The sequence below is a fragment of the Chiloscyllium punctatum genome, chromosome 32 (genome assembly GCF_047496795.1).
Source record: "Chiloscyllium punctatum isolate Juve2018m chromosome 32, sChiPun1.3, whole genome shotgun sequence".
Taxonomy (NCBI): Eukaryota; Metazoa; Chordata; class Chondrichthyes; order Orectolobiformes; family Hemiscylliidae; genus Chiloscyllium; species Chiloscyllium punctatum.
Genome location: NC_092770.1, coordinates 39,404,940 through 39,432,532, shown reverse-complemented (window position 1 = coordinate 39,432,532; position 27,593 = coordinate 39,404,940). Strand labels below are relative to the sequence as shown.

At 40.8% G+C, this 27,593-nt stretch overlaps 1 protein-coding gene across 2 annotated transcripts in view; it reads right to left on the bottom strand.

The window, feature by feature from the left end:
* The window catches only part of dusp16 (dual specificity phosphatase 16), a 99,367-nt gene that overhangs the window by 23,924 nt on the left and 47,850 nt on the right, over positions 1–27,593 (bottom strand). The window contains exon 3 of one of the 2 annotated variants that reach the window (XM_072552127.1): positions 14,395–14,581. In XM_072552127.1, the coding sequence (XP_072408228.1) occupies positions 14,395–14,581 (187 nt within the window). The remainder of the gene's footprint in view (positions 1–14,394; positions 14,582–27,593) is intronic. The other variant, XM_072552129.1, reaches the window with a different exon arrangement.

The window sequence follows — 27,593 nt, the reverse complement described above, 5'->3', positions numbered from 1 at the left end:
ACCAGCAATCACCACATCCTCTGGCAGCTCATTCCATACACGTATCACCCTCTGTTGGCTAAGCTAATTACTGTTCAGGCTAGAGGGTGGAACTTTGATTTTGAGAATTATATTTTTCTACAATCAACTAACATTGTAGTTCCAATATGGTGTCTTTTATATCTTTCCCCGCTCACCCTAAACCTATGCTCTGTAATTCTGGACTCACCGACCACAGGGAAAAGACTGTCTATTTATCCTATCCATGCCCCTCATAATTTTGTAGACCTCTATAAGGTCACCCCTCAGCCTCCGACGCTCCAGGGAAAACAGCCCCAACCTGTTCAGCCTCTCCCTGTAGCTCAGATCCTCCAACCCTGGCAACATCCTTGTAAATCTTATCTGAACCCTTTCAAGTTTCACAACATCTTTCTGATAAGGAGGAGACCAGAATTGCACGCAATATTCCAACAATGGCCTAATCAATGTCCTGTACAGCTCCCACATCATTCCCAATCCTTGCTGAGTAGACATATCAAAGCATCATTCCTCTATTGCCTTCCTTTTGTCCAAAGCACCCTGAACATCTGGTTCCATTACTCTCATCCTGTAAGATTCCCAAGCAGAGTTTCCATACTTAGTGACAACCCACTAAGGACTCATCATGACATCAGTATTTGAATATTTAAAGGTCTATGTCCATCCCACTATATCCCTTCCAATACTTCAAACACTGTGGCATATTGCAAAGCCCCCCTACCCCCCTTGCTATGTTACCTTTAACACCTCTCTACAAGCCTTAATAAACCCATCAGATGTCTCTTGGCTTCCAAGCAAAGTCTTCCCACCCAGTGGTCTGACTGCATCATATTTCTCCAGATTCGTTAACCACCAACATCCTCTCCATCCCACAAATCCAGTCTTAAAGCACCTAAGCTATAACAAGCACAGGCTCAAGGAAAGCCTGAGAAATCTGAGAAAAGTCTCAGAAATTTTCAGGAAATGTAAACTATTGCAGATGTGAGAATGGAATTTGCTCCCCTTTTTAACTTTTCATTCCAGAGGCAAACATCTGGAAGACTGGCTGCATTTATTAACAATAAATCAATGCCCTTGATAATTAGAATTGGTTGTGTTAGAACACAGGTTTCGTCAACACGAATTGGTTCTAACGCAGTTGAAGAATTTAAACCATTATTTGTAGAACGTGAACTTCCCTTACCTGTATTGGCTATAACGTGATTCCAACTCCATTGGTTTAAATGGCATGGCTATAGCACAATTTCTTATAACGTGAGATCATGTGATATCAGAGCTATCGTGTTATATCAAAACTGACATGTACAAAGGATTACAAAGCATAATTTATATCATTTGCAAGGAAAATTCATTCCAAAAATGACTTCCAGTGTAAAGTTTTGGTTCACCACAGCATAGATATCACACAGTGTAATGCTGTACTCAAATTCAATTTATGGAAAATATTGGAACTACAATGTTAGCTGATTGAGAATTATATTTTTCTACAAAGTCAAAGTTCCACCCTCTAGCCTGAACAGTAATTAGCTTAGCCAATTTTGACTTTTTTAAAAATCAGGCAGAATACATAATTCCACATTAGACATTATAAAGTGCATTTCCCGATAAAATACAATGTTCAACTTCCTGTGAGCTGTGTTACTTTACAGAAAGCCAGTAGTGACAAAGGACTAGAGTTAATATTTACTTGGACTTGCATTTAGTTACAGAAGTAAACATTTCAAGCATTCACCTCCCAATTCAACCACATTTCAATAAGCACCTATTTACATGCTCAAGTGAAAATGCAGTTAATGTACACCACCTGCACACAACTAAGAACATTTAATACACAGGAAGATCCACTGTTATAATTTAATACAGAAATTTTATAAGAATTTCTCTCCAAATGTTATTTGCAACTAGGTCAATTCTACCTCTTCAACTATTCAACTAGTCTACAGTCTTTGATATGGTTGACCATTCCTCCAACATGTTGCCATCACCATTCATGTAGTTGGAACTACAGGAAGCTAGTTCCATTCTGGACTACCCAGTCACAGCTAGACAATTGCCAGTAATGGCTGTCTATCCCCATTCCCACACTCTTTTATCTCTGGAGGCCCCCAAAGATCTGTTCATGTCTCTCCTCTTTCTCATCGACACAATGCTTCACTGTGACACCATACAAATAAACACAATTCACGTGTACATAGAACTGGATGATGTCAATCTCACCAACACCTCTTTTCGACCCCTCACATCTCTATATACATATCCAACAACTGGATAGACAGACATTTTTCATACTTCAACATTATATAATACCTTTATTTTAATAAAAAAAGGTGAGGGGGCAATAAAGGTGGGCGGCATGGTGGCACAGTGGTTAGCACTGCTGCCTCACAGCGCCAGAGACCCGGGTTCAATTCCCGACTCAGGCGACTGACTGTGTGGAGTTTGCACATTCTCCCTGTGTCTGCGTGGGTTTCCTCCGGGTGCTCCAGTTTCCTCCCACAGTCCAAAAATGTGCAGGTCAGGTGAATTGGCCACGCTAAATTGCCTGTAGTGTTAGATGCAGGGGTAAATTATGGGTGGGTGCGCTTCGGCGGGTCGGTGTGGACTTGTTTCTACACTGTAAGTAATCTAATCATCCAGGACAAAGCAGCCCACTTGATTGACACCGCATTCATAAACATCCATTCCCTCCACCTCAATGCTCAGTAGCAATAACATGTGCTCTCTATAAGATGCACTGCAGAAATTCATCAAATATCCTCAGATAGCACCTTCCAAACCCACAAGTACTTCTATCAAGAAGGACAAGGGCAGAAGATACATGGGAACACCACCGCCTTCAAGTTTCCCTCCATGCCACTCACCATTCTGATTTGAAAATATATTGGGTGGCACAGTGGTTAGCACTGCTGCCTCACAGCGCCAGAGACCCGGGTTCAATTCCCGCCTCAGGCGACTGACTGTGTGGAGTTTGCACGTTCTCTCCGTGTCTGCGTGGGTTTCCTCCGGGTGCTCCGGTTTCCTCCCACAGTCCAAAGATGTGCAGGTCAGGTGAATTGGCCATGCTAAATTGCCCGTAGTGTTAGGTAAGGGGTAAATGTAGGGGTATGGGTGGGTTACGCTTCGGCGGGTCGGTGTGGACTTGTTGGGCCGAAGGGCCTGTTTCCACACTGTAAAGTAATCTAATCTAATCTAATAGGTAACTGTAGGCTATAATAGAAGAGCATTTAAAAATATATAATAAAATCATGCAGTGTCAGCTGGGCTTCATGAAGCAGAAATCATGCCTATGACAAAATTGTTAAGAGTTCTTGGAGGGAGTGACAAGCAGGATAGATAAAGAGGAATCAGTAGATGTACTATATTTGTATTTTCCAATAAGGTTCAATAAGGTACCACACAAAAGAACTCATGGTAATCAAGGTAGTATATAAGCCACTTATTAGCATGGGTAATGCCTTGGCTAACTAATAAAAGGTAGAGAGTTGAGATAAAGGGACCATTTACAGGCTTGGAAATCCTGTAACTAGTGTGTGACAGAGGGATTAGTGCTGGTCCCATAATTATTTAAAATATATATTAATGACTTGGATGGATGAAAGGAATGTATTATAACTAAGTTTGCAGATGACATAGAAATAGGTAGGAAGACAAGTAGTGAGGATGACAGAGTCTACAGAGAGATAGGATAGACCAGATCTAAAAGTTGAAGTTCTTGTTGAAGCTCTAAATTGGAGAAAGGCCAATTTTGATGGTATTAGGCAAGAACTTTCAAAAGCTGATTGGGGGCAGATGTTCGCAGGTAAAGGGACAGCTGGAAAATAGGAAGCCTTCAGAAATGAGATAATGAGAATCCAGAGAAAGTATATCCCTGTCAGGGTGAAAGGAAAGGCTGGTAGGTATTGGTAATGCTGGATGACTAAAGAAATTGAGGGTTTGGTTAAAATCAAAGGAAGCATATGCAAGGGATATACAGGATAGATCGAGTGAATCCTTAAAAGAGTATAAAGGCAGTAGGAGTATACTTAAGTGAGAAATCAGGAGGGCAAAAAGGGGACTTGAGATAGCCTTGGCAAATAGAACTAAGGAGAATCCAAAGGGTTTTTACAAATACATTAAGGACAAAAGGCTAACTAGGGAGAGAATAGGGCCCCTCAAAAATCAGCAAGGCAACCTTTGTGTGGAGCTGCAGAAAATGGGGGGGGAAGATACTAAACGAGTATTTTGCATTAGTATTTACTGTGGGAAAGGATATGGAAGATATAGAAAGTAGCGAAATAGATGGTGACATCTTGCAAAATGTTGAGATTACAGAGGAGGAAGTGCTGGATGTCTTGAAACGGTTAAAGGTGGATAAATCCCCAGGGCCTGATCAGGGCCTAACACCAGAGAACTCTGTAAGAAGCTAGAGAAGTGATTGCTGGGCCTCTTGCTGATCAATAGTCACAGGTGAGGTGCTAGAAGACTGGAGGTTGGCTAACGTGGTGCCACTGTTTCAGAAGGGTGGTAAGGACAAGCCAGGGAACTATAGACCAGTGAGCCTGACCTTGGTGGTGGGCACGTTGTTGGAGGGAATCCTGAGGGAGAGGATGTACATGTATTTGGAAAGGCAAGGACTGATTAGGGATAGTCACCACGGCTTTGTGCGTGGGAAATCATGTCTCACAAACTTGATGGAGTTTTTTTGAGGAAGGAACAAAAGAAGATTGATGAGGGCAGAGCAGTAGATGTGATCTATATGGACTTCAGTAAGGCGTTTGACAAGGTTCCCCCACGGGAGACTGGTTAGTAAGGTTAGATCTCACGGAATAAAAGGAAGATCTAGCCATTTGGATACAGAACTGGCTCAAAGGTAGAAGACAGAGGGTGGTGGTGGAGGGTTGTTTTTCAGACTGGAGGTCTGTGACCAATGGAGTGCCACAAGGATCAGTGCTGAATCCTCTACTTTTTGTCATCTATATAAATGATTTGGATGTGACATAAGAGGTACAGTTAATACGTTTGCAGATGACATCAAAATTGGAGTTGGAGTGGAGAGCGAAGAAGGTTACCTCAGATTACAACAGGATCTGGACCAGATGGGCCAATGGGCTGAGAAATGGCAGATGGAGTTTAATTCAGATAAATGTGAGGTACTACATTTTGGGAAAGCAAATCTTAGCAGGACTTATACACTTAATGGGAAGGTTCTCAGGAGTGTTGCTGAACAAAGAGATCTTGGAGTAGAGGTTCATAGCTCCTTGAAAGTGGAGTCACAGGTAGATAGGATAGTGAAGGTGGCAGTTGGTATGCATTCTTTTATTGGTCAGACTATTGAGTACAGGAGTTGGGAGGTCATATTGCGGCTTACAGAACATTGGTTAGGCCACTGTTGGAACATTACGTGCAATTCTGGTCTCCTTCGTATCGGAAAGATGTTGTGAGACTTGAAAGGGTTCAGAAAAGATTTACAAGGATGTTGCCAGGGTTGGAGAATTTGAGCTATGGAGAAAGGCTGGGGCTGTTTTCCCTGGAGCGGCGAAGGCTGAGGGGTGACCTTATAGAGGTTTACAAAATTATGAGGGGCATGGATAGAATAAATAGACAACGTCTTTTCACTGGAGTCGGGGAGTCCAGAACTAGAGGGCATAGGTTTAGGGTGAGAGGGGAAAGATATAAAAGAGACCTAATGGGCAACTTTTTCACTGAGAGGGTGGTACGTGTATGGAATGAGCTGCCAGAGGAAGTGGTGGAGGCTAGTACAATTGTAACATTTAAAAGGCATCTGGATGGGTATATGAATAGGAAGGGTTCGGAGGGATATGGGCCAGGTGCTGACAGGTGGGACTAGATTGGGTTGGGATATCTGGCTGACATGGATGGGTTGGACCGAAGGGTCTGTTTCCATGCTGTACATCTCTATGACTCTCTCTGGACAGGTTGAGTGAGTGGCAAAAACTTGGCAGATGCCCACGTCCCACAAACAAACAAAGAAAAAGGCTGTAGAAACATGTAGCACTGAGGGATTTGGGGTCTTTTGCTTGAATCACAAAAAAGTTTAGCAGAGTTCAGCAGATAATAGGGAAAGCAGATATACTGTTGGTTTTTAATTCAAAAGGAAGCCTTTAATTCAAAGGGAATGGAGTATAAAAATCTGGATATCTTACTAAAATTATACAATGCACTAGTGAGACCACAGCTGGATCCCCTGAAATCTGTAAAGACATACAATCATTAGAGGCAGTCTAGAGAAAGTTCATGAAATTGATACCAGTTATGGAGGGATTTTCATATGAGGAATGGTAGACTATTCTGGACCTATTCTCATTGAAATTAAGAATGAGAGATGACCTTTAGAAACATAAGGTTCTTAAATGGCTTGACAGAGTAAATGTTGAATAGTGGTTTTCCTTTGTGAGGGAATTCCAGGGTCATGAGCATAATCTCAGAATAAAGAATTGTCTATTTAAGACAGAGATGAAGGGAATTTCTTTTTTCTCTCAAAGAGTAGTGAATCTGTGGACTTTTTCTTACTGCAAAGGCTGTTGTGACTGGTTCATTAAATATACTCAAGGCTAAGATATACAGGTATTTAATCAGTAAGGGATTCCAGGGATTTGGGGAAAGGCAGGAAAGTGGAGTTGAGGATTATCAGATCAGCTATGATCTAACTCAATGGGCTATATTTTTGCTCCTATGCCTTATGGTCGAAACCAGGGGTGGGGAACCTCCAGCTTTAAGACCACATACAGCCTTTTGGGGCACTAGTTGCGGCCTTCTGCCTATTTGTCCGCAATTACTAAATTACCTTTTTAAAATCGGTGTACCATTTTAAAAGTTTTTCCTGGTAATCCAGTCATGTCAAAATCTAAGAAAAGAACATTAAGGGAAGAACAGAGCATTCAATGAAGAATGAGAATTGCAGTACACAATCCTTTATCCAAAACTCCAAAATCCAAAAATCAATGAAATCTGAAGATTTTCTCGAAGCATTTTTCTACATAACAAGGTTGTTAGGTGTGTGAACAGGGGACCCAACTCCATGCCCACTCGACCCATGTCAGATGCAACGTGGTGGCGTAGCCCAGCACTGACAGGAGTCAATTGTGTCTTAGCACTTGTACTAGTCACACATGGATCTGCTGTTCAGTAAGATATTTTAAATTTCACTGTGAAAATGTAATTTATTCTGAAATCCGAAAAAATTCGAAACCCAAAAAAAAAACAACTGGCCCCAAGGATTTCGGATAAAGGCTTGTGTACCCGTATTACATAGGTGCTGTGAAAGGTAAAATGATGTGCTTGCTCTTTGATGCCATAATTGTAACAGTGAGGAAATACAATGAATATGAGCATTATGCAGCTCATAAGGAACACAAATATGCTAAACTGGAAGGAGAACTACAAAAGTCTTAAGAAAATTAAAGATCAAAAGCAGCAGCAGCTGTCAGGACAAGGGACTGACATCACTGAAGCAACTTATAAAGTAGCATATATACTTGGAAGAAGAGGTAAGCCATTTAGTGTTGTGGAAATCATAAAAGAATGCATTGTTGAAGTTATGGGATGTTTAGATTCAGTTAAGATTAACAAGTACAAACAAATACATTTTTCAAGAAGGACCATAACTGATTGGCAACATGAATTAGTCCTCAATGTAACAGAACAACTTCATACAATATGCCAAAGCAAAGGCATTTATTATTCGATTGTCTTGGATGAATCCACTGACATTACTGACTCAGCACAGGAGTTACTTTTTAATTAGTGTTATAACTGCTGCTTTGCATTGGCATGAGGAGTTACTGGCTTTGGGTACCCTTACGGCAAGGATACGTGGAATTGGCATGTTCATTATCTTCAATGAAAAATGCCATGAAGCCAAACTGAATTTATGTAATTTAGTAAGTGTATGTATTGACAGTTCAAATTCTGAGAGGTTAATATGTGAAGGATTTGTTGTGTTCCTACAAAAGGAATTGCCAGTTGCAGATATTTGATTTCCTTTCATTGACTTTTGCATCAACAGAATATCTGTGCCAAATCTACTGTTTTGAATGACACATTTAAAAAAAAGTTTAAGAATTGTAAAGTACATTCATGGTATCGCCAATTTCGCAACATGCTTCAACTTGGTGATAGAACATTCAGCGTGGATCTGCCATATCATTCTAAAAGGGCACTGGTTGTCACAAGGACAAATATTTGTAAAACTTTTTATCTTTGCAAAAACAAATCATAAGATTTTTTGAGGAACTGAATGAACCATGTGAATTGTCAAAGGAGGATTTCTGCAGCAATGCTGCATTTTTGTGTGATACAATGTCAAAGCAAAATGACCTGAATTTTTTTTCGCAAGATAAAACTAAGTCGATATATGATAAGTGGATAAAAATCCAGGCATTTCAGAAAAGGCTGACCTTTTTCAAAACTCTCCTTAGCTGATCAGAACGGTCAGCTGAACACTTCCCTGAACTAGTAAAAGGTAATTAATGAACAGGATACAAGCAAATGATTAAGGAAATGCAATGTGAAAGAATACACAGCTGTTCTAGACTCCTTGATGGAAGAGTGCAATGGAAGGTTTGCAGATTTCGAGAAACATGATCTCACACAAACTAGCTTTTCAATCACACCTGGTTGATGCCTCCACAGCACCTGATGACTTACAGATGAAATTGATTGAGCTCTCAGAAGACAACATTCTGATGTCTCCAATCATCACTAAGTAGGCTCCCATTGAAATATGGAGAAGTGCCATTGAATATCCATGTCTACGTCAACATACGAGTCAAATACCATCTTATTTTGGCACAACCTACTGTTGTGAATCAAAATTTTCATATGTGACAAATTAAAACCCACATGAATTCTCAGAAGATGGTGATTCACCTGGAGAACCAATTAAAGCTACAGTCAACGATGCTGGAGCCAAACACCTGATTCCTAACTTGCAATAAGCAATCACAAAAAAGTCATTAAATGGTTTGTTGTCTAAGTTTTTCTATGTATTATTGGTTCTATTGTCAACTTTACCAAACAAATATTTACCAAACATTTTGCTTAAAGTCCTCATTTAATAGCAGGCTTTAATTAACATTAGTAAATACACCAACAGAAATATGACTTTTTTTAAGGTTAGATTAGATTACTTACAGTGTGAAAACAGGCCCTTTGGCCCAACAAGTCCACACCAACTCTCCGAAGAGCAACCCACCCAGACCTATTCCCCTACCACTATGCCTTCACCTAACACTATGGGCAATTTAGCATGGCCAATTCACCTAACCTGCACATTTTTGGACTGTGGGAAGAAACCGGAGCACCTGGAGGAAACCCACGCAGACATGGGGAGAATGTGCAAACTCCACACAGACAGTTGCCTGAGACGGGAATTGAACTGGGTCCCTGGCGTTGTGAGGCCGCAGTGCTAACCACTGTGCCACCATGCCGCCCCAACATTCTCAGCACGCGGCCTAATAGGTTCTCAGTTAAATAAAACGCGGCCTTCCAATATAAAATCGTTCACCACCTCTGATCTAAACATTGGCAAAACTGAAGCCTCTATTTTCGGTCTTCATCATAAACCTCATTCCTTGCCCAGGCAGGTGAGTAAGGCTAAACCACAATGTTTGCAAACTTAGTGTCACACTTGACTCAGAAATGATTTCTGATAGCATATCTGCATCATCACTTAGATCACCTCACCCATGTTCCAGCTCATCTGCTGCAGTTTCTCACTCATGCCTTCATTACTTCTAGACTTAACTATTTAAATGCACTTCTTGTTGATCTTCCATGACCTACTTTCCCATAAACCTAAAGTCATGTTATCCATGCCCTATTCACACCAAGCCCCCTCACCCACGTGCTCACTGGCTCCCAATTAAGCAGCCAAATAAAAGCAAAATACTGCAGATGCTGGAAATCTAAAATTAAAAACAGAATGTGCTGAAGACACTCAGCAGATCTGGCAACAATACTTTCAGTTCTGAAGTCGCCATACTGGACTTGAAACATTAACTCGTTCTCTCACCACTGTGCTACCAGACAGACAGGTTTTCCAAACTTTCTGCTTTTAACAGAGTTAAACAGCATTTTGATCTTAAAAATTTCATAATGGTTTTCAAATTCTTCCATGCATTCACATTCTGAGTCTCTAATCTTCTCCAGTCCTGGAACCAATGATTCCCCTTAAGTTGCACAGCTGCCCTTGAAAAGTTTCCAAGCTCGCCATGGCAAACTCTTAAAAGGTTACCATGCATGCAAAACCATGCAAAAAAAATGTAAACACATTGGACACTTAGACAAATCACCTGCTGTACTCCAAAGAAAATTCGGAAGATGCATGCAAAGAGCTTCCAAGGTATCCTCTGATGCTGGCCTCTTCAGCACACTGATTTAAATCAGCTTCACAACTCATAGCTGTATATTAAAATACAAAAAAGTCTAAACCCATCAGCCTCTTTCTTTTTTTTTTAAAACTCTCCTTAAAATCTAGTTCCTGCTTCTTAAAACCTACTTCTTATATTCCCTCAAAGTCTTATGTGGTTTAGCACCAAATCTTGTTTGCTAACACTTTCGTTGAAGAGTTTTAGCACATTTTACCATTTTAAAAAGTGCTATACAAATACAGGATTTTGTTGTTTTTAGCAGTTTGTGGGCCTGGTGAAGTTGCAATATATGTAGCATAACTCCAAGTGCAGTGGCCTCTATAAAACAAATTCAAACTTTGAACTTTCATCAACCATTTAATGTTTTATTAGTCTTGCAAGGTGAGTTCATTGGGAACTATTATGTTAATATGGATAGCTTTAACATTTACTTCAAGCCATTTCCTTAGATAATTGTCACCATTATTTCTATTTTAACAAGGCAAAGTACAAACTAACTGATCTCCAATCTGCAAACATCTGACGTCAGAATGATATTGGTATTAGCTATATTTGAGCAACAGATGTTTGTGCTAAATATTTGTCACAGCTTTTAAGTTCATAAATGCAGCAATAATCATTGCAATGATATAATCCATTCATAATTTTGTAGTTGAGGGAAACTGATCCAAAGCAAGGTTTCATCAGAGAGTACACCTATTTCACTACAATATGTTTTACAACATTGAAACATGTCTCAATGTTACCTCTGTATCTATCTGGCTTTGGGGGCTGAGTGGCAAGTGCAAGTGAATGTAAGCCATGCACACGCTACTTACTAAATGTCCTCTGGATTACAGAACAGGTAGAAAGTGAGGACTGCAGATGCTGAAGATCAGGATTGAGAGTGTGGTGATGGAAAAGGACAGGTCAGGCAGCATCTGAGGAGCAGGAGTATCAACATTTCGGGCATAAGTCCTTCACCAGAAATTGCTGGGGGGTTCGGGGGGGGGGGGAAGCTGGGAGATAAATAGGAGGGGCTGTGAGGGTGGGGGGATGGTAGCCTGGAGGACAATAGGTAGCTGCAGGTGGAAGGGTGACAATGATAGGGTGGAGTGGAGGGTGGAGCGGATAGGTGGGAAGGAAGATGGACAGGTGGGATAGTTGAAGAGGGTGGTTAAGTTAATGTTATGTTATGACAAAGGTTTGGGAGATATCAATAAACTGACAAAATGGGTGCGTAATGGCTAGTGACATCAATAGGGAAAAGCATGAAGTGGTATGTTTTGGTCAGAAAAATAAGGAGGTCACATATGCCTCGGAAAGTAAGTGGCTGAATAGATATTAGAGCAGAAGGGTCAAATACACCAATCACCAAAAGTAGCAAAGCAATTTAATAAGGACATTAAAAAAGAACAAAACACCAAGGTTTAAGACAACAATAGTTTTAACATGGGTGTCACACCTTTGCCAATTTGAGTAACCATGTTTAAGTTCTATATCTATCCAAAAAGAGGTACAAGAGAGCAGGTTTCTGTCCATTGTAAGTGATTCATTATGCCCCATATCACAATCAAGGCTAATATTTCCTACAACATGCCTGCTAAAAAATTGTTGATAAAAAAATTTGAAAAGTACATTGTTAAATGGACTATTAAATCTTCCATTCACCATGCTGTCATGACTCACTTTAATGAACACAGAAAAAAATTAATGCTACAGTATCCATAATTTTCTGGTGAACTCTAAAGAAGGGACAACCATTTTATTTACCTTTTAAAATTCTTCCTGATTCCAACTCATGGTTATTGCCTCAATGCAGTTGGTACAAAACTGTACAAGTTCTGAACCTTGGCTGCCTCACTGAAAATTTCCACTGAACATTTCCAAAGAAGCTCTTAATGGGCCCATCCCAATCTATCTTGTTAATAGAAGTGAGGCTCACTTCCACCCCAGCCCTTGGGAGCACTGCTCAGCAGGCGTTTGGTTAGTTCTCCTGTGTCCCTTCTTGCCTGAGAGGGGATAGTAAAATTCTGGAACACTCATTCTCAAGGTAGTCATGAATCTATTATATATTATTTTATCAAAGGCCTTTTGAAAATCTAAATATATTTCAACTACCACTCACGTCTACTCTCCCTGCTACTTTTCCAAAGAATTCAGTAAAGTTTGTCAAGCAATTTCCATCAGCAATTGTGAGATTTTCATGCATATCTCTTTGTTATCTGATCTGCATTCTGATTTTTCTTTTATGTGGCTGTAAAATACATCACACTCATTTTACATATCATCCTACTTCACCTTTGAAGATGTTGATCTGTTTGCTCCCATTTATATGAACTTAGTTTGGATCAAGTTCATTTTGACCAAATGGAACTTTACTTTTTTCCAGACCATCACCTATATCTCAGACTATTATTCATTTACATTCAAATGCTAAACCCATGCTATGACCACTATTTTGCAAATGTTTTTCTAACCTGTTACCTAACAACTTAACTTCCCAGGACTGTATCAAGCAATGTATCATTCCTTGTGGGCTAGAAATAAACTGATTTAGGAACTAGTCAAAAATGCCTTCTAAAACACATTTCCTAGTTTCTCAACTTGGAATAGGTTTATTTTGGCCTATCCTGGAATATTTAAATCACCTTGGATAAAAAGTTGTTTTTGTTTTTTTTCTGAATTGTCTAAAATTTGATTGGTAGCTCATACTGCATGTCAAAAATTGACCTTCATTTTCTTTATCTGTACTGTTTCTGTCTCAACACAAACCCCATTACACCTTTAAATTGTTGGGCTACAATGGAATGCTCCACCAACACTGCTTCCTCATTCCCATTCATTTCCTCCACATTTCTCCTGAAAATTTATAAACAGGACTATTAGATTCCAGTCTTGATCAAACTATGCTGTATATACATGCAAGCTATATCAGAGTCATAGAGCTGTATAGCATAGAAACAGACCATTTGATCCAATTTGCTCATGCCAACCAGATACCTTAAATTAATCTAGTCCCATTTGCCAGCACTTGGCCCATAGCCCTCTAAACTCTTATGTTCATATACGCATCCTATTGCTTTTTAAATGTTGTAATTGTACCAGTCTCCTCCACTTCCTCTAGAAGCTCATTCCATATAAGAACCATCCTCTGCATGAAAAACTTGCCCCTTAGGTCCCTTTTTATATCTTTTCTCTCTCACCCTAAACCTATGCCCTCTAGTTCTGGACTCCTCTACTCCATGGAAAAGACCTTGGCTATCCAACCTATCCATGCACTACATGATTTTATAAACATGATTTTATTGCAGGCAGACTAGAATTGAACACAGTATCCCAAAGTGGCCTGACCAATGTCATGTTTAGGCTCAACTAATCATATTCCTCCATAATTTGTACTGAATTTAATACTTAATTTGTTTCAATTGCTTTGTTCATTAATAGAAGCTCCACACCAATTGTGACTTCCATCTGCTGAAATACAGCCCTTCCTTTTTTACATCTACTTTCAACATTTATCTTTAGTTACATCCTTTGCTCTTTCCACAATACTGCTTTCATCTCTCACTACTGCAAGGGAAATGGATTCATGAAACCTAAATATGTTTCCAATCAAAACTACCAGAATTTTTTCCAAATTGAATTTGGTAAACAAGTGGCTTATAATTCTTCGAAAATTTTGTTTGGTTTGGGTTTAGACTGTTTCGTAGAGAGGATATTTCAATCTAATTGGTTGAAGAGCCTCACTGTTGCTTCACAGCTACCACAGACACATCATAACAGGTATCAGCTGATTGGAAATCCTCACTGACAACCCTTCAAAAAGGTCACAGTTATATGCAAGGCACACTGTCCAAGTACCACTCCTTCACCTTTGAGAACAAACCTCAGGCCAATATAACTGATACTTCATATTAATTATGCTGCTGGAGACACATTATGTGCATAATGAGATTATAGGAATTTTAAATGGTTATCGTGAATTCTATACTTTGTGCATAATGTGCTTCAACAATTCATTTACCATGTATTTTTTCTTTTGTAGAAAGTCTGAGGTAATGGTAGATCCTACCTATGAGGAGGGACACATTGTTAAAACTCTTCTCCAGTTTGCTAAGAAGAACAGCGAGAAAGCAATCAGAGGAAATCGCACTGGCATCTTGTGTACACTGGTCATATACCACCACGTCCTGCTCATCATCAAATGCAATCTGTAACGGCAATGGGGGAAATAAATTAACAGAAAGTGATGCCCACAATAGTCCATGCATTTTAAAATACAATACAAATAACATTTTCATGTGTGGAATTAGGACCAAATGTACATATTCCAATGGAGGTGCAAGTGGGATCATGGAATGTTAAACTTAATTTTATTTTGACAGCAAAGCAATTTCCAGCAGCTTGCTACACTGTTTTCATGTGACCTTCCCGTGGGTTAGGAAAGCCTTTGATGCAAGCTTCATCTACTCTTTGTAAGGTCCGTATCATTTATTTTTCTTTACTTTTATTGTGGACTAAAATGTAAATGAACGGTTTTGAAACCAAAAACTTTAAAAGGAATTGCTGAGAGTATGAAAACAAGTTACTGGAACTCAGTGAGTTGTATTTGCGCAGTTGCTTTGCAAGCAATGGTGGAAGTGAGAGAAGACAGCATGGTACCAGGGTGGGTCTGCAAAGTACAATTTGGCTGGCAACAAGAAGCTAATCGGTTTGTTCAATTGTGACCATTGTGGATGCTGACTGCCATCAGTCTGATGACAACTATGATTGGTTCTTACACAATTGAATAGTTTGTGTGCATGAACAATACGGTGTAATATAACTTTCCAGACTGCACGGAGCAGCGTCTGTCTCTATAGCTCTTAACAGCAAAGTAACTCCAGCATAGAGACTAGCATTCCCTCTGAGGCCTGTGTATGGCAGTGACTTCAAGAAAGCAGTATGCTGACAATAATCACTGTGTGAAACATCGGAGTGAGCACAGCTTAGAGGGAACACAGCTGGGGATAGCTATTTCCTCCCATCATTTATTATTTGTTTGGAAAATGAACAAAACAGAAACACTCCTCTGAAAATTCATGACCAATTGAGAAATTGTGCTAATGTGTAGGTAATGTTTTGAAAGACAAGTTTAAAATATTTTGATATCTTCAAACATCATGCTGCATTCTAACATAGACATGTATTGGATCGAGTCAAATCATAACAATCCATCCTGTGAGGGTTAATCAACTCTCACTTTGATTAACATTGCACAGTTGTTCACATGCAAAAAGTAAAACTGAGGCATCCAAGGTGAGGAGTTATCTTGTAACACAAACACCAAGTAATGATCAACTGATCAGTTAGGAAACTGAAGTAATTATTTTAAGGACTGGATGTCTAGTGCACCATATAAATCTTAAGCTTTCCTTTCAAATTCACATAGACAAACAAGAAAAAAAAATTAAGGTTATGTTCTCTAATCAAAAGGGAAATTTAATTTCATTACCAATCAGACACTCAAGATCCAATGATGGTAGTCTCTCCTCAAACACAGCCATGAATGCTCTGCAATCTCAGATTTGTGCCTAATTTTCCGGAATAACTGGCAAAGTAAAACTATGAATGTGAAGCATGAACATTTTTGATGGAGATTGTTGGTTGGTGAATAATGGAAGGTTTCTGACTGGATCAGGCACAAGGATGTGGCATTTGAAGATGCATTCAGTGACTATCCCCACTTAACTGAAGTCACTGAATTTCTTGCAGCACTGCAGCCAGATTCTCAATGGCAGTTCCACTACCACTGACTGTGATGACTACCTGCTTGCACTGCTTTCCCAGCGTTGAGGACCACCGCGGCATCAATGGATACAGGATGTCCATCCTTCTGTCCAGCTCCTACATCAAGGCCTCCAGCTCTGCCTTAGAGATCTTTGGAGCATGTTCTGCATTGTTGTCATTCTTGTGTCTTTTCTATTTAAATATTTAAAATTATTTCCAGCAGTTGCACCAATCAAAATCCACCACCCTTTTAAATGGTACAGACAGGTTTTAAGCAGCATAGCTTGTACTACTGCCAGTCACACAGGATTCTGAAATCTGCTCAGGAGTGCAGCCACTCGACAGCACACTTAACATTGCTTGCTGCTCTAACATAAATGAGCAACAGCATGAATAATCCTAAACAAACGCTTCTCAGGCTATCCAATTTTCTTTAAATGCTATATCTTAAACAGCAACTCCAAAATGTCACAATCAAATCAGTTCCATCAATTCCAGTGCATCTATAATTGTTTAGGCACCATCTAGATCCAAGGATTGCAATTTAAACAGGCATTTACAAATCAACTCAATGTGAATATTAGGAAGTGTTGATGTGGTTTTATTTTGTAAGACTGCATGCTGTACTAACAGCGATGGAGGGTTTGTTGCAAAAGGATACGCAAAATGTCAACATCTAAAAAGAAAATATGACAAATCTGACCACACTTGAGTAGTTTTTGATAGAGGGTGGGGTTGTGAGCTATTTTGTATTTCTGTGAAATGATTTATATATTTTTTCATATGCCATAATAATGTATGAATGTGTTGTGCTAGTCTTTTTTATTCAAAGTCTCTACATCCACATTTATAATGGAAACTACCTATTTAAACACTAATTACACCTTTCCATCTGGAATACTGTTGTAGAATCGCCCAGGTCTACCTGAACTGTAAAGAAACACACATATGCAGAACCTCTGTTCATGATAATTTAGTCATCTTTGCACCAAATATTGAATTATTGAAATTATATTAAACAATACATAAAAAGGGGGCATTTAAGTGCTCAGGCAACAATCAGATATGGTGTATCAAGCAACTAAGTTGAGACTGTATATGAAAATTATTATAAATAAGAATCAGTAAGCTTCACCACAGTCAGAAAGGAGAGATCATATTCAGAACGATACACAGCCATAGTTATGGGACTTTGGAGGCAGCATTTGCTGCAGAGGGAAGAAGTGCTTTTTGTTGGCTTTTTTTTTGATTCTGAGTTTCTATTGTCTTCTTACAGGATAAATTTAAGACCAAGACAAGGGGACCAGCACAAAATAAAATGACATCACAAGAAAAGCCTAAGGTCATTGGTCTGAAATAGCTGTTAATTTGGCTATTATATTTAAATTAGGTTTATTATGGATTACGTTCAGATTGAAGGCAAACAGGAGCAATATTTACAGATTACAAACTAAAATATAAATTTCTACTGTTCTTTTAAAAATTTCAAGAATGAAGTAAATACAATACAGCTGCAGGATTAGGCGATGTGTTGTACCTACATGATATGGAAGCTAATGGAGCCATTGTGTTTCACAATGACCACATCTGTAGCAAATGCTAGTTGTTCAACAAACTCCGGCTCAGAGTTGATGAGCTGGAGTCTGAGCTTAAAACACTGATTTATCAGGGAGGGGGGAAAGAGTTTTTTGGATGCTGTGTTCCAGGCGGTAGTCACACCCCTTAGATTAACTACTTCAAATTTGGTCAGTGGTTAGGGACAGGGCGGTGTGACTACGTGCAAGGTGCATTAAGAGATCCAGGAGGTGGTGATGTAGGACCCACACTCTTTGAGCTGGTCTAACAGGTTCGAGGTTCTTGCTGCCTGTGTGGATGAGAGCGAGGGCTTTTGAGAGAATGAGCAAACTGACCTGAGCACAATGATATAAGGAGGCATTTTAGAGTAGGAAGTAAAGAGAAATGTAGCTGTAATCAGGAATAGTATAGCCAGGGGAATAAACATCGTTTTCTGTGAATCAAATGGAGAGAGTCCCGTAGACTGCTTTCCCTGACTGGTACTTGGGTTCAAGATATCTCATCTGGACTGCACAGGAACTTGGAGTGGGGGGGTGGGGAAGAATCCAGTTATCATGGTCCAGATAGGTACCAATAGTATAGATGGAAAGAGAAAAGAGGTTCCGCTGAGGGAATATGAGCAGCTACGGGATGAAATTAGAAAAGCAGATCTAAAACAGTAATAATCTTCATATTACCTGAACCATGAACTAATTGGCAGAGGGTCAACAAGATTAAAGAGGTAAACGCATGGTTCAAGATTGGACTGGGAGAAATGGATTTGACTGCATGGGACATTGGCCCCAGTATGAGGGAAGGAGGGAGCTGTTCCGTTGGGACGGACTCCACCTGGATAATGCTGGGACCAGAGGCCTGGTGAATCACATACCTAAAGCTATGGATAGAGTTTAAACTAAATAGAGGGGGGAATAGGTTCAGTTGCATGGAAAATTCTAAAATCAAAGATAAAAGAGAAGGAAAAATTTGAGATTTGTGATGGAGCTAATTCTCACTAGAAAATAATATAAAAAGGGACAGACGTGTGGATGTCACATTGCACCAAAGAACCAGAAATATTTGGGGACCCTCAGTAATGGAACAAACTTAAAGGCTCTGTATCTAAACACACAAGCCATTCAGAGTAAAATAGATGACGTGATGGCATAGTTCAGGGAAAAACAAGTGTGGGTGTGTGTACACACATTGGATGAGAGAGTGCGGGGGGGGCGGGGTGTAGGGAAGAGACAGACAGACCTACCGGGGGGTGGAGAGACAGACGGACATACACAGACAGGAATAGAGAGACAGGAATAGAGAGACAGAGAGAGAGAGAGAGAGAGAGAGAGATTTTGGGACCTCAGGAGCTAGTACACAAATTTAAGTAGCCCAGATTGAAATTGTTGTGTATAGTCTGTGGGATTACAGAGATGTGGCTGGAGGGAATTAGGGCTGGGAATAAATTATCTAAAGATAGGTATCTCATCAAAAGGGCAGGCAGATAGGCATAGGAGCAATGTTGCCTTCTTAGTAAGATAGTTAGTAAGAGAGAGTGCACATGCAAGAGACACAGAGAGCGCGCGAGTGTGACGGCACGCAAGAGGATGAAGGCGCACGCAAGAGTGTGAAGGCGCGGGAGCAAGAGGGTACACACCTGCGAGAGTTCAAGAGCACGAGGGCACTTACGAGAGAGCAAGGGCATGCGCGAGAGCAAGGAGGGCGAGAGTGAGAGTGCATGTGTGCGAGATAGATTTTGGCGGTGGCCATCACTAAAAAGGGGAACATGCCAGAGATGCTGAAAGGTCTGAAGGTGGATAGATCACCCAGACCAATGGACTACACCCCAGGGATCTGAAGGAGATAGCTGAGGCGATTGCATGGCATTAATGGTAATCTTTCAGGAATCACTTGAGTCAAGGAGGGAACGACAGGATTTGAAAATGGATAATGTAATACCCTTGTTTAAGGGAGGGAGGCAGGACAAGAAATGATAAATTGGTTAGCCGGACCTCGGCTGTTGGTAAGTTTTTAAGAATCTATTACTAAGCATGAGATTGCAGAGTACTTGGAAGTGCATAGTAAAATAGGACTGAATCAGCATGACTTAGTCAAGGGGAGGCTATTGCAGGTTCCAGGGTTTAAATGTTTTAGTAGGGTCAGAGGTGGGGGTAAAAGAGGGGGAGGTGTGGTATTGTTTGTCAAGGATAGTATTACAGTTGTAGAAAGGACGATGGAGGAAGACTTGTCATCTGAGGTAGTTTGGGCTGAGGTTAGAAATAGGAAAGGTGAGGTCACCCTGTTAGGAGTTTTCTACAGGCCTCCTAATAGTCCGAGAGATGTAGAGGAAAGTATTGCAAGGATGTTTCAGGAGAAGAGTGAAAGTAGTAGGGTGGTTGTTTATGGGGAACTTTAACTTCCCAGATATTGACTGGGAAAGCTATAGCTCGAGTTCGTTAGATGGGTCGGTGTTTGTCCAATGTGTGCAGGAGGGTTTCCTGACACATTATGTAGACAGGCCAACAAGAGGTGAGGCCATACTGGATTTGGTTCTAGGTAATGAACCAGGCCAGGTGTTAGACTTGGAGGTAGGTGAGCACTTCGGGGACAGTGACCACAACTCGGTGACTTTTACTCTAGTGATGAAGAGGGATAAGTGTGCACTGCAGGGCAGGAGTTATAGCTGGGGGCAGGGAAATTATGATGCGGTGAGGCATGACTTAGGATGTATGGATTGGAAAAATAGGCTTCAAGGAAAGGACACAAATGATATGTGGAGCTTGTTCAAGGAGCAGCTATTGGGTGTCCTTGATAAGTATGTACCAGTCAGGCAGGGAGGAAAGGGTCTTGTGAGGGAGCCGTGGTTTAATAAGGAATTGGAATCCCTTGTTAAAGGGAAGAGGGCGGCCTATGTAAAGATGAGGCGTGAAGGTTCAGTTGGGGCGATTGAGTGTTATAAGGTAGCCAGGAAGGATCTAAAGAGAGAGCTAAGAGCAGCGAGAAGGGGACATGAAAAGTCCTTGGTTGGTAGGATTAGGGAAAACCCTAAGGCTTTCTATAGGTATGTCAGGAATAAAAGGATGACTAGGGTAGGTATCGGTCCAGTCAAGGATAGTAGTGGGAAGTTGTGCGTGGAGGCAGAGGAGATTGGAGAGACACCAAATCAATACTTTTCGTCAGCAGGACATTGTTGCTGATGTGAATATTGAGTCACAAGTGATTAGAATGGATGGCTTTGAGGTATGCAGGGAAGAGGTCCGGGGAATACTGGAAAGGGTGAAAATAGATACGTCCCCTGGACCTGATGGCATTTATCCTAGGATCCTCTGGGAAGCTAGGGAGGAGATAGCGGAGCCATTGGCCTTGATTTTTATGTCGTCGTTGTCTACAGGAATAGTGCCAGAAGACTGGAGGATAGCGAATGTGGTCCCTCTGTTCAAGAAGGGGAGTAGGGACAGTCCTAGTAACTATAGGACAGTGAGTCTCACTTCTGTTGTGGGCAAAGTCTTAGAGAGAACTGTAAGGGATAGGATTTATGAACATCTGGATAGGAATAATGTGATCAAGGATAGTCAGCATGGTTTTGTGAAGGGCAGGTCGTGCCTCACAAACCTTATTGAGTTCTTCGAGAAGGTGACCAAGGAAGTGGATGAGGGTAAAGCAGTAGATGTGGTGTATATGGATTTTAGCAAGGTGTTTGATAAGGTACCCCATGGTAGGCTACTGCAAAAATTACGGAGGTATGGCATTGAGGGCGCATTAGAGGTTTGGATTAGGAATTGGCTGGCTGGAAGGAGACAGAGGGTAGTAGTTGATGGTAAAGGTTCATCTTGGAGTGCAGTTACTAGCGGTGTTCCACAAGGATCTGTTTTGGGACCATTGCTGTTTGTCATTTTTATAAATGACCTGGAGGAGGGGCTTGAAGGCTGGGTGAGCAAGTTTGCGGATGATACGAAAGTCGGTGGAGTGGTGGACAGCGAAGAAGGATGTGGCAGGTTACAGCGGGATATAGATAAGTTGCAGAGCTGGCAGAAAGGTGGCAAATGGAGTTCAATGTAGCTAAGTGTGAAGTCATTCACTTTAGTAGGAGTAAGAAGAAGATGGATTACTGGGCTAATGGTAGGCTACTTGGTAGTGTGGATGAGCAGAGGGATCTTGGTATCCATGTACACAGATCTCTGAAAGTTGCCACCCAGGTAAATAGTGCTGTGAAGAAGGCATATGGCGTACTGGGCTTTATTGGTAGAGGAATTGAGTTCCGGAGTCCTGAGGTCATGTTGCAGTTGTATAAGACTCTGGTGTGGCCTTATCTGGAGTATTGTGTGCAGTTTTGGTCGCCATACTATAGGAAGGATGTGGAGGCACTGGAACGGGTGCAGAGGAGGTTTACCAGGATGTTGCCTGGCATGGTAGGAAGATCGTATGAGGAAAGGCTGAGGCACTTGGGGCTGTTCTCATTGGAGAAAAGAAGGTTTAGGGGAGATTTGATAGAGGTGTACAAGATGATTAGGGGTTTAGATAGGGTTGACAGTGAGAACCTTTTTCCGCTAATGAAGTCAGCTGTTACTAGGGGACACAGCTTTAAATTAAGGGGTGGTAGGTATAGGACAGATGTTAGGGGTAGATTCTTTACTCAGCGGGTTGTGAGTTCATGGAATGCCCTGCCAGTATCAGTGGTGGACTCTCCCTCTTTATGGTCATTCAAGCGGGCATTGGATAAGCATATGGAGGTTATTCGGCTAGTGTAGGTTAGGTAGGCTTCGGTCGGCGCAACATCGAGGGCCGAAGGGCCTGTACTGCGCTGTATTTTTCTATGTTCTAGGTCATACCTGACAAGTCTGTTAGAATTCTCTGAGGCGCTAACAAGCAAGTTAGACAAAGGACAGCCAGTGTACATGATGTATTTGAATTTCCAGAAGGCTTTGACAAAATGTCACAAAAGGAGACTGCTAAACAAGATGAGTTCATGGTGTTAGGGGCAAGGTACTGGCATGGATAGAGGATTGGCTGACTGGCAGAAGGCAGAGAGTGGGGACAAAGGGGTCTTTTTGAGATTGGCAACTAGTGACTTGTGGAGTTCTGCAGGGGTCAGCGTTTGGACTACCACTATTCGCATTATATGTTAGTGATCTGGATGAAGGAACTGAGGGCATTGTCGCAACTTTGCGGATGACACAAACAGACATGGAGGGACAGGTAGTGTTGAGGTAGCAGGGAGACTGCAGAAAGACTCAGCCAGGCTAGGAAAATGGAAAAAGAAGTGACAGATGAAATACAATATATGAAAGCGTGAGGTTATGCATTTTGGTAGGAAGAAGAGGTGTAAACAATTTTTTAAGTGGAGAAAGGCTTTAGAAATCTGAAGCACAAAGGTACTTAGAAACCCTAGTTAACGATTCTCTTAAAGTGAACATGCAGGGTCAGTGGGCAGTTAGGAAGGCAAATGCAACGAGATCATTAATTTCAACAGGGCTAGAACACAAAAGCAGGGACGTGTGATACAGAGGAACCTCGATTAGCCAACTATCAACTATCCGAACATCGGATTATCTGAAGGAGATATTAAGGTCCTGATAAAAAACATTACATCAAATAGCCGTTTCAACACTGATCATGCCTTTTGTTTACAATGATTAAAAATGAACTCGGCTTACTGAAATGATGCTGAAACAGCTCAGGACATTGATGGGAACCCAGGCATGGTCTCCGAATGACTTACCATTCGTCCTCTCCACACACACACACTTTTCCTGGCATTCTACACAGGTTTATACCCTAAACCCCCTTCTCCAGATAATCTCTCCAACACTGTCCGGTCCAGGGCAGAGGTGGAACCTGTCAAAAATTTGCAGTAAAAAGGTGTGTGGGTATCGGAGGAGGAGATGGACAGGGGAGTGGGGGGTCTCGCGGGGTGCTGCTGCCTCGTCTCCTAAATGGGGAGCAGACAGAGCAAGTGCTCGCTGTGTTAATCCCATTGGACTGATATGGGGGGGGCGCGGGGGAGGGGGAGCATTTCAGCAATGCTGCAGGTCCCTTAAACACAACTGTGTCTCTGCTTAGAAACAACTCCTGAGACAGAGAGAGGGAGCAAGGCAGGCAGAGTGAGGAAAAAGGAAACTTCAGAAAACTGAGCCCCAGAAGAGAGGCATTGAATCAATTATCTGAATGAAATAGTGCCCGCCCACCTCACTTGGATAATCGAGGTTCCTCTGTACTAGGCTCTGGTGAGAGTGCATTCGAATATTGTAACCAGTTTTGGGCATTGAATCTAAACTGGATGTTCTGGATGGCCTTGGATGGAATCCAGAGGAAGTTTACAAGAACGATCCTGAGAATGAAGGGCTTGTCCTATGAGATGTGGTTGAGGACTGTGGGTCTGTACTCAATTGAGTTTAGAAGAATGAGGAGGAATCTCATTGAAATTTACAGAATACAGAGAGGCTTCCATAGAGTGGGCATGGAGAAAATGTTATCTCTCGCAGGAGAGATTCGGACCTGTGGGCACAGCCTCAGAGTGAAGGGATGACCCTTTTGAACGGAGAACAGTAGGGGTTTCTTCAGCCAGGTGACCAATCTGTTGAACCTTTTGGAGGCCAAGTCACTGACTGTATTTAAGACAGAGATAGATAGGTTCTGGATTAGAAACGGGATCAAAGGCAGGAGAAGCGGATTGAGAAACATCAGCAGGATCAAACAGCCGAGCAAACTCAGTGGGTTCAATGGCTTAATTCTGCTTCTATAACTTATGGTCTCACTAAATGAAACATGATGCGACATCTATCATTTAGTTGTACAGTAAGACTAATTTGACTTTCATTTTTAAAATACTTACAAGATACAAAAGATAAATCCATTTATAAATATTAATTCTGATTGCTTTGTTTCAGATAAATCTAGATCATTTTTTTCAAACCTTATTTCCATAAATGCTCCTTCCATTAAAATTAGGAAGAACATGGCTATCTTGCGTGGACAAAACAATTGCAGCTCTGCAGTTTGTTGCAATGATTCTTTGTATCGTAGGTATCTTAGTATTTGAAAATACCTGCAGCTTAAGTTGAATTGTAATGGCTTCTCATTGAATTGAGTGTTTGTGGACTGTGCATTATAGTGAGTTAGCTTTCTATCCTCCTATCTTTCCAAATTTCAGATCCGTTAAAGTCTAATGCACAACTGAAATTCTGCAGGTCGGTAAATGAATTAGCATTTTCCATTTCATAAAGAAAGATAAAAGGTGTTGACCCAAAACAAGAATTAAAAACCCACTAAGCTTCTACTGCAATATGAAATGGAGTTGGGAATGGAATTGGCCATTTCGAGCTTTTAGCCTAATTGCCAAACAGTGAGATCATAGCTGATTTGTACAATGCTCCATCCACCTGCTTTGATTAATTATCTTTGATAGAATATCCAGTCAATCTTTGATTTAAAATTCTTAATTGTGCCAGTACCTACTACTTATTGTAAGAAATAGAGTACTTTACAGTTCTATTACCACATGCATTAATAAAGGTTTCTTACTTGGTCCCCTAAAATACCTGGCTTTTGGGCCTTAAGAGTTTATCCCCTTGTTCCTAGGCTCCTCAGCAGCAGGAAAAGTTACCTTCCATAAACACTATCAAGAGCTTTCCAAATCCTAAGATCTCAGTTAAGTAACTGTGATGGTCCCATGTGCTTTGGGAAAAGTCTTTTTCTGTGCAATGCCTGCAATTAAGACCAAGGTAAACTGGAAAATATTCAGTAGGAGGGTTATTTGATTTCATAATTATGTCAGCATTAGGTTACAAGAAATATCCATATGACTAGAAATAGTAATGGGGATGCACAGCTAAGAAGCAAAAGGAAAACAGAAGAAAGAGGATTGCAGTGGGTGGGATTTCAACCTGCTGCTGTTTGTCAGTTCAGAATACAGTGTCAATTCAAGAAACAGAAAACAAGCAAGGTTCTCCCTAAAAAGAACGGTTTTCCATTTGGCAATCTTCAAACAGATCCTTGAGGTGAAGCAGGTCTCTGAGAACAAAGAGAATATGTTATTTTCTGTAATATTGTTGGAAAGAGCAAAGACAGAAATTGTGGAGTGCATAAGATTGGACTATTGATTTGTGATTTGAATACTGAAACCGCAGCAATCTAAAGGAATCAGGGAAGGTGTTCTCTGGGGCTTCTGTAACCAACCAGGCTGAGCCAAGTCAGAGCACTTTTGAAAATATGCACCCTGCCATTGGTAACCATGTTTGGGAACTTTAAACTAGGAATACCAATAACTTCCTGAACAAATCTTCCATTCAGCACCTTCCAATCCACATATCTTTATCCATGCTGTAAGGACGTTGCCTGGATTGAAGGGTTTAAGCTATAGGGAGAGAGAGGGTGGGGCTGTTCTCCATGCAGCAGCATCGGAAGCTGACGGGTTCACAGAGGTTTATAAAATCATGAGGGGCATGGATAGGGTAAATAGACAAGGTATTTTCCCTGGGGTGGGGAAGTTCAGAACTAGAGGGCATAGGTTTAGGGTGAGAGTGGAAAAAATTTATAAAGTGACCTAAGGGGCAACTTTTCACACAAAGGGTAGTGAGTGTACAGAATGAGCTGCCAGAGGAAGTGGAGGAGGCTGGTACAATTACAACATTTAAAAAGCATCTGGATGAGTATATGAATAGCAAAGATTGACAGAGATATGGGCCAAATGTTGGCAAATGGGACTAGATTAGTTTAGGATATCTAGTCAGCATGAACAAGTTAGACCAAAGGTTCTGTTTCCATGCTGTACATCTCTATGACTTTGTACAGTTGACCAATACAACTGAGGTTAACCTGGTGTTGTGAGATTTTAACTTTGTACACCCCAGTCCAACACCGGCATCTCCAAATCATGAATACAACTGAAAGCAGTGTTGGCCTCCAAATGGCAGGGGGCACTGTGGAAAGAAGATGGATTGGTGCAAGTCTCGGGTCCAGAAGAATTGTAGTCAGAATGGCCGAATACAGGGTCTTGAGAACAGAATGTGTAGCATTGCATTCTCCCGATTGTGGTTATTCCAACAGAAAGGATTATTCTCAAATTTCTCTAATTCCCAGGTTACTCTTGAATACACAGTGCAATTGTTTTTGAAATTGTATAGAAAGATCTTTGGGAACAAAACATTTAAGAAAACTTATTTCAGATGCATAAAAGTTGATCTGAATTTAAAAGAAAACTTGCCATGGCAGTAATTCAATCATCCTACGCAAATACAAATCACATTTACTCAATTAGCCACAAGTATGAAACTTAACAGGAAGCCAAATTTTTGTGAAGCTTAAATGGTACTCCTTGAAAAAACATGAATATTTATTGAATGTTAGTAATACTCATGTAAATGATGATGATGAATGCAGTGAGTGGGAAATTAACATGATGGATATGCAAACACAAGAATCTGGTCTGAAGAAATTAGAACTTGTGTTAATTTATGATTTAATGATTTTCTGATATTGTAACAAATACCCAAAATAAAAGTTTTCATCAATTGGTTTGTACTGAAGTCCCACTCTACTTTAAAGGATATTTTCCAACAAACTAAGAACTTTACTTGAGCCATTGACCAAGGAACAGGCAAGTGTTTTTACCTGGAAGGGAGTAGGTAAACAGCTAACCTCAATTTAATCTTCAAAATTAAAGGGCTAAAAATTAGTCCATATTGTGATGTTTTAGAAGATTTGTAGCTCAGGTTGAGGTTCAGGTTGGTTCAAATTGGTCCATATTGTTGAATTTGGTTAAAAAAAAAGTTCATGCCTGTTGTCTTGAAGATAGACAGCACCCAAACTTGGCACTGCCTCAGCATTTATCAGACTGGAGCAGTGGTTTGAGCAGACTCTATACTGCCGCGTGCCTACGTGCTCAGCAGTGGACAGAGGAGCTTTTGC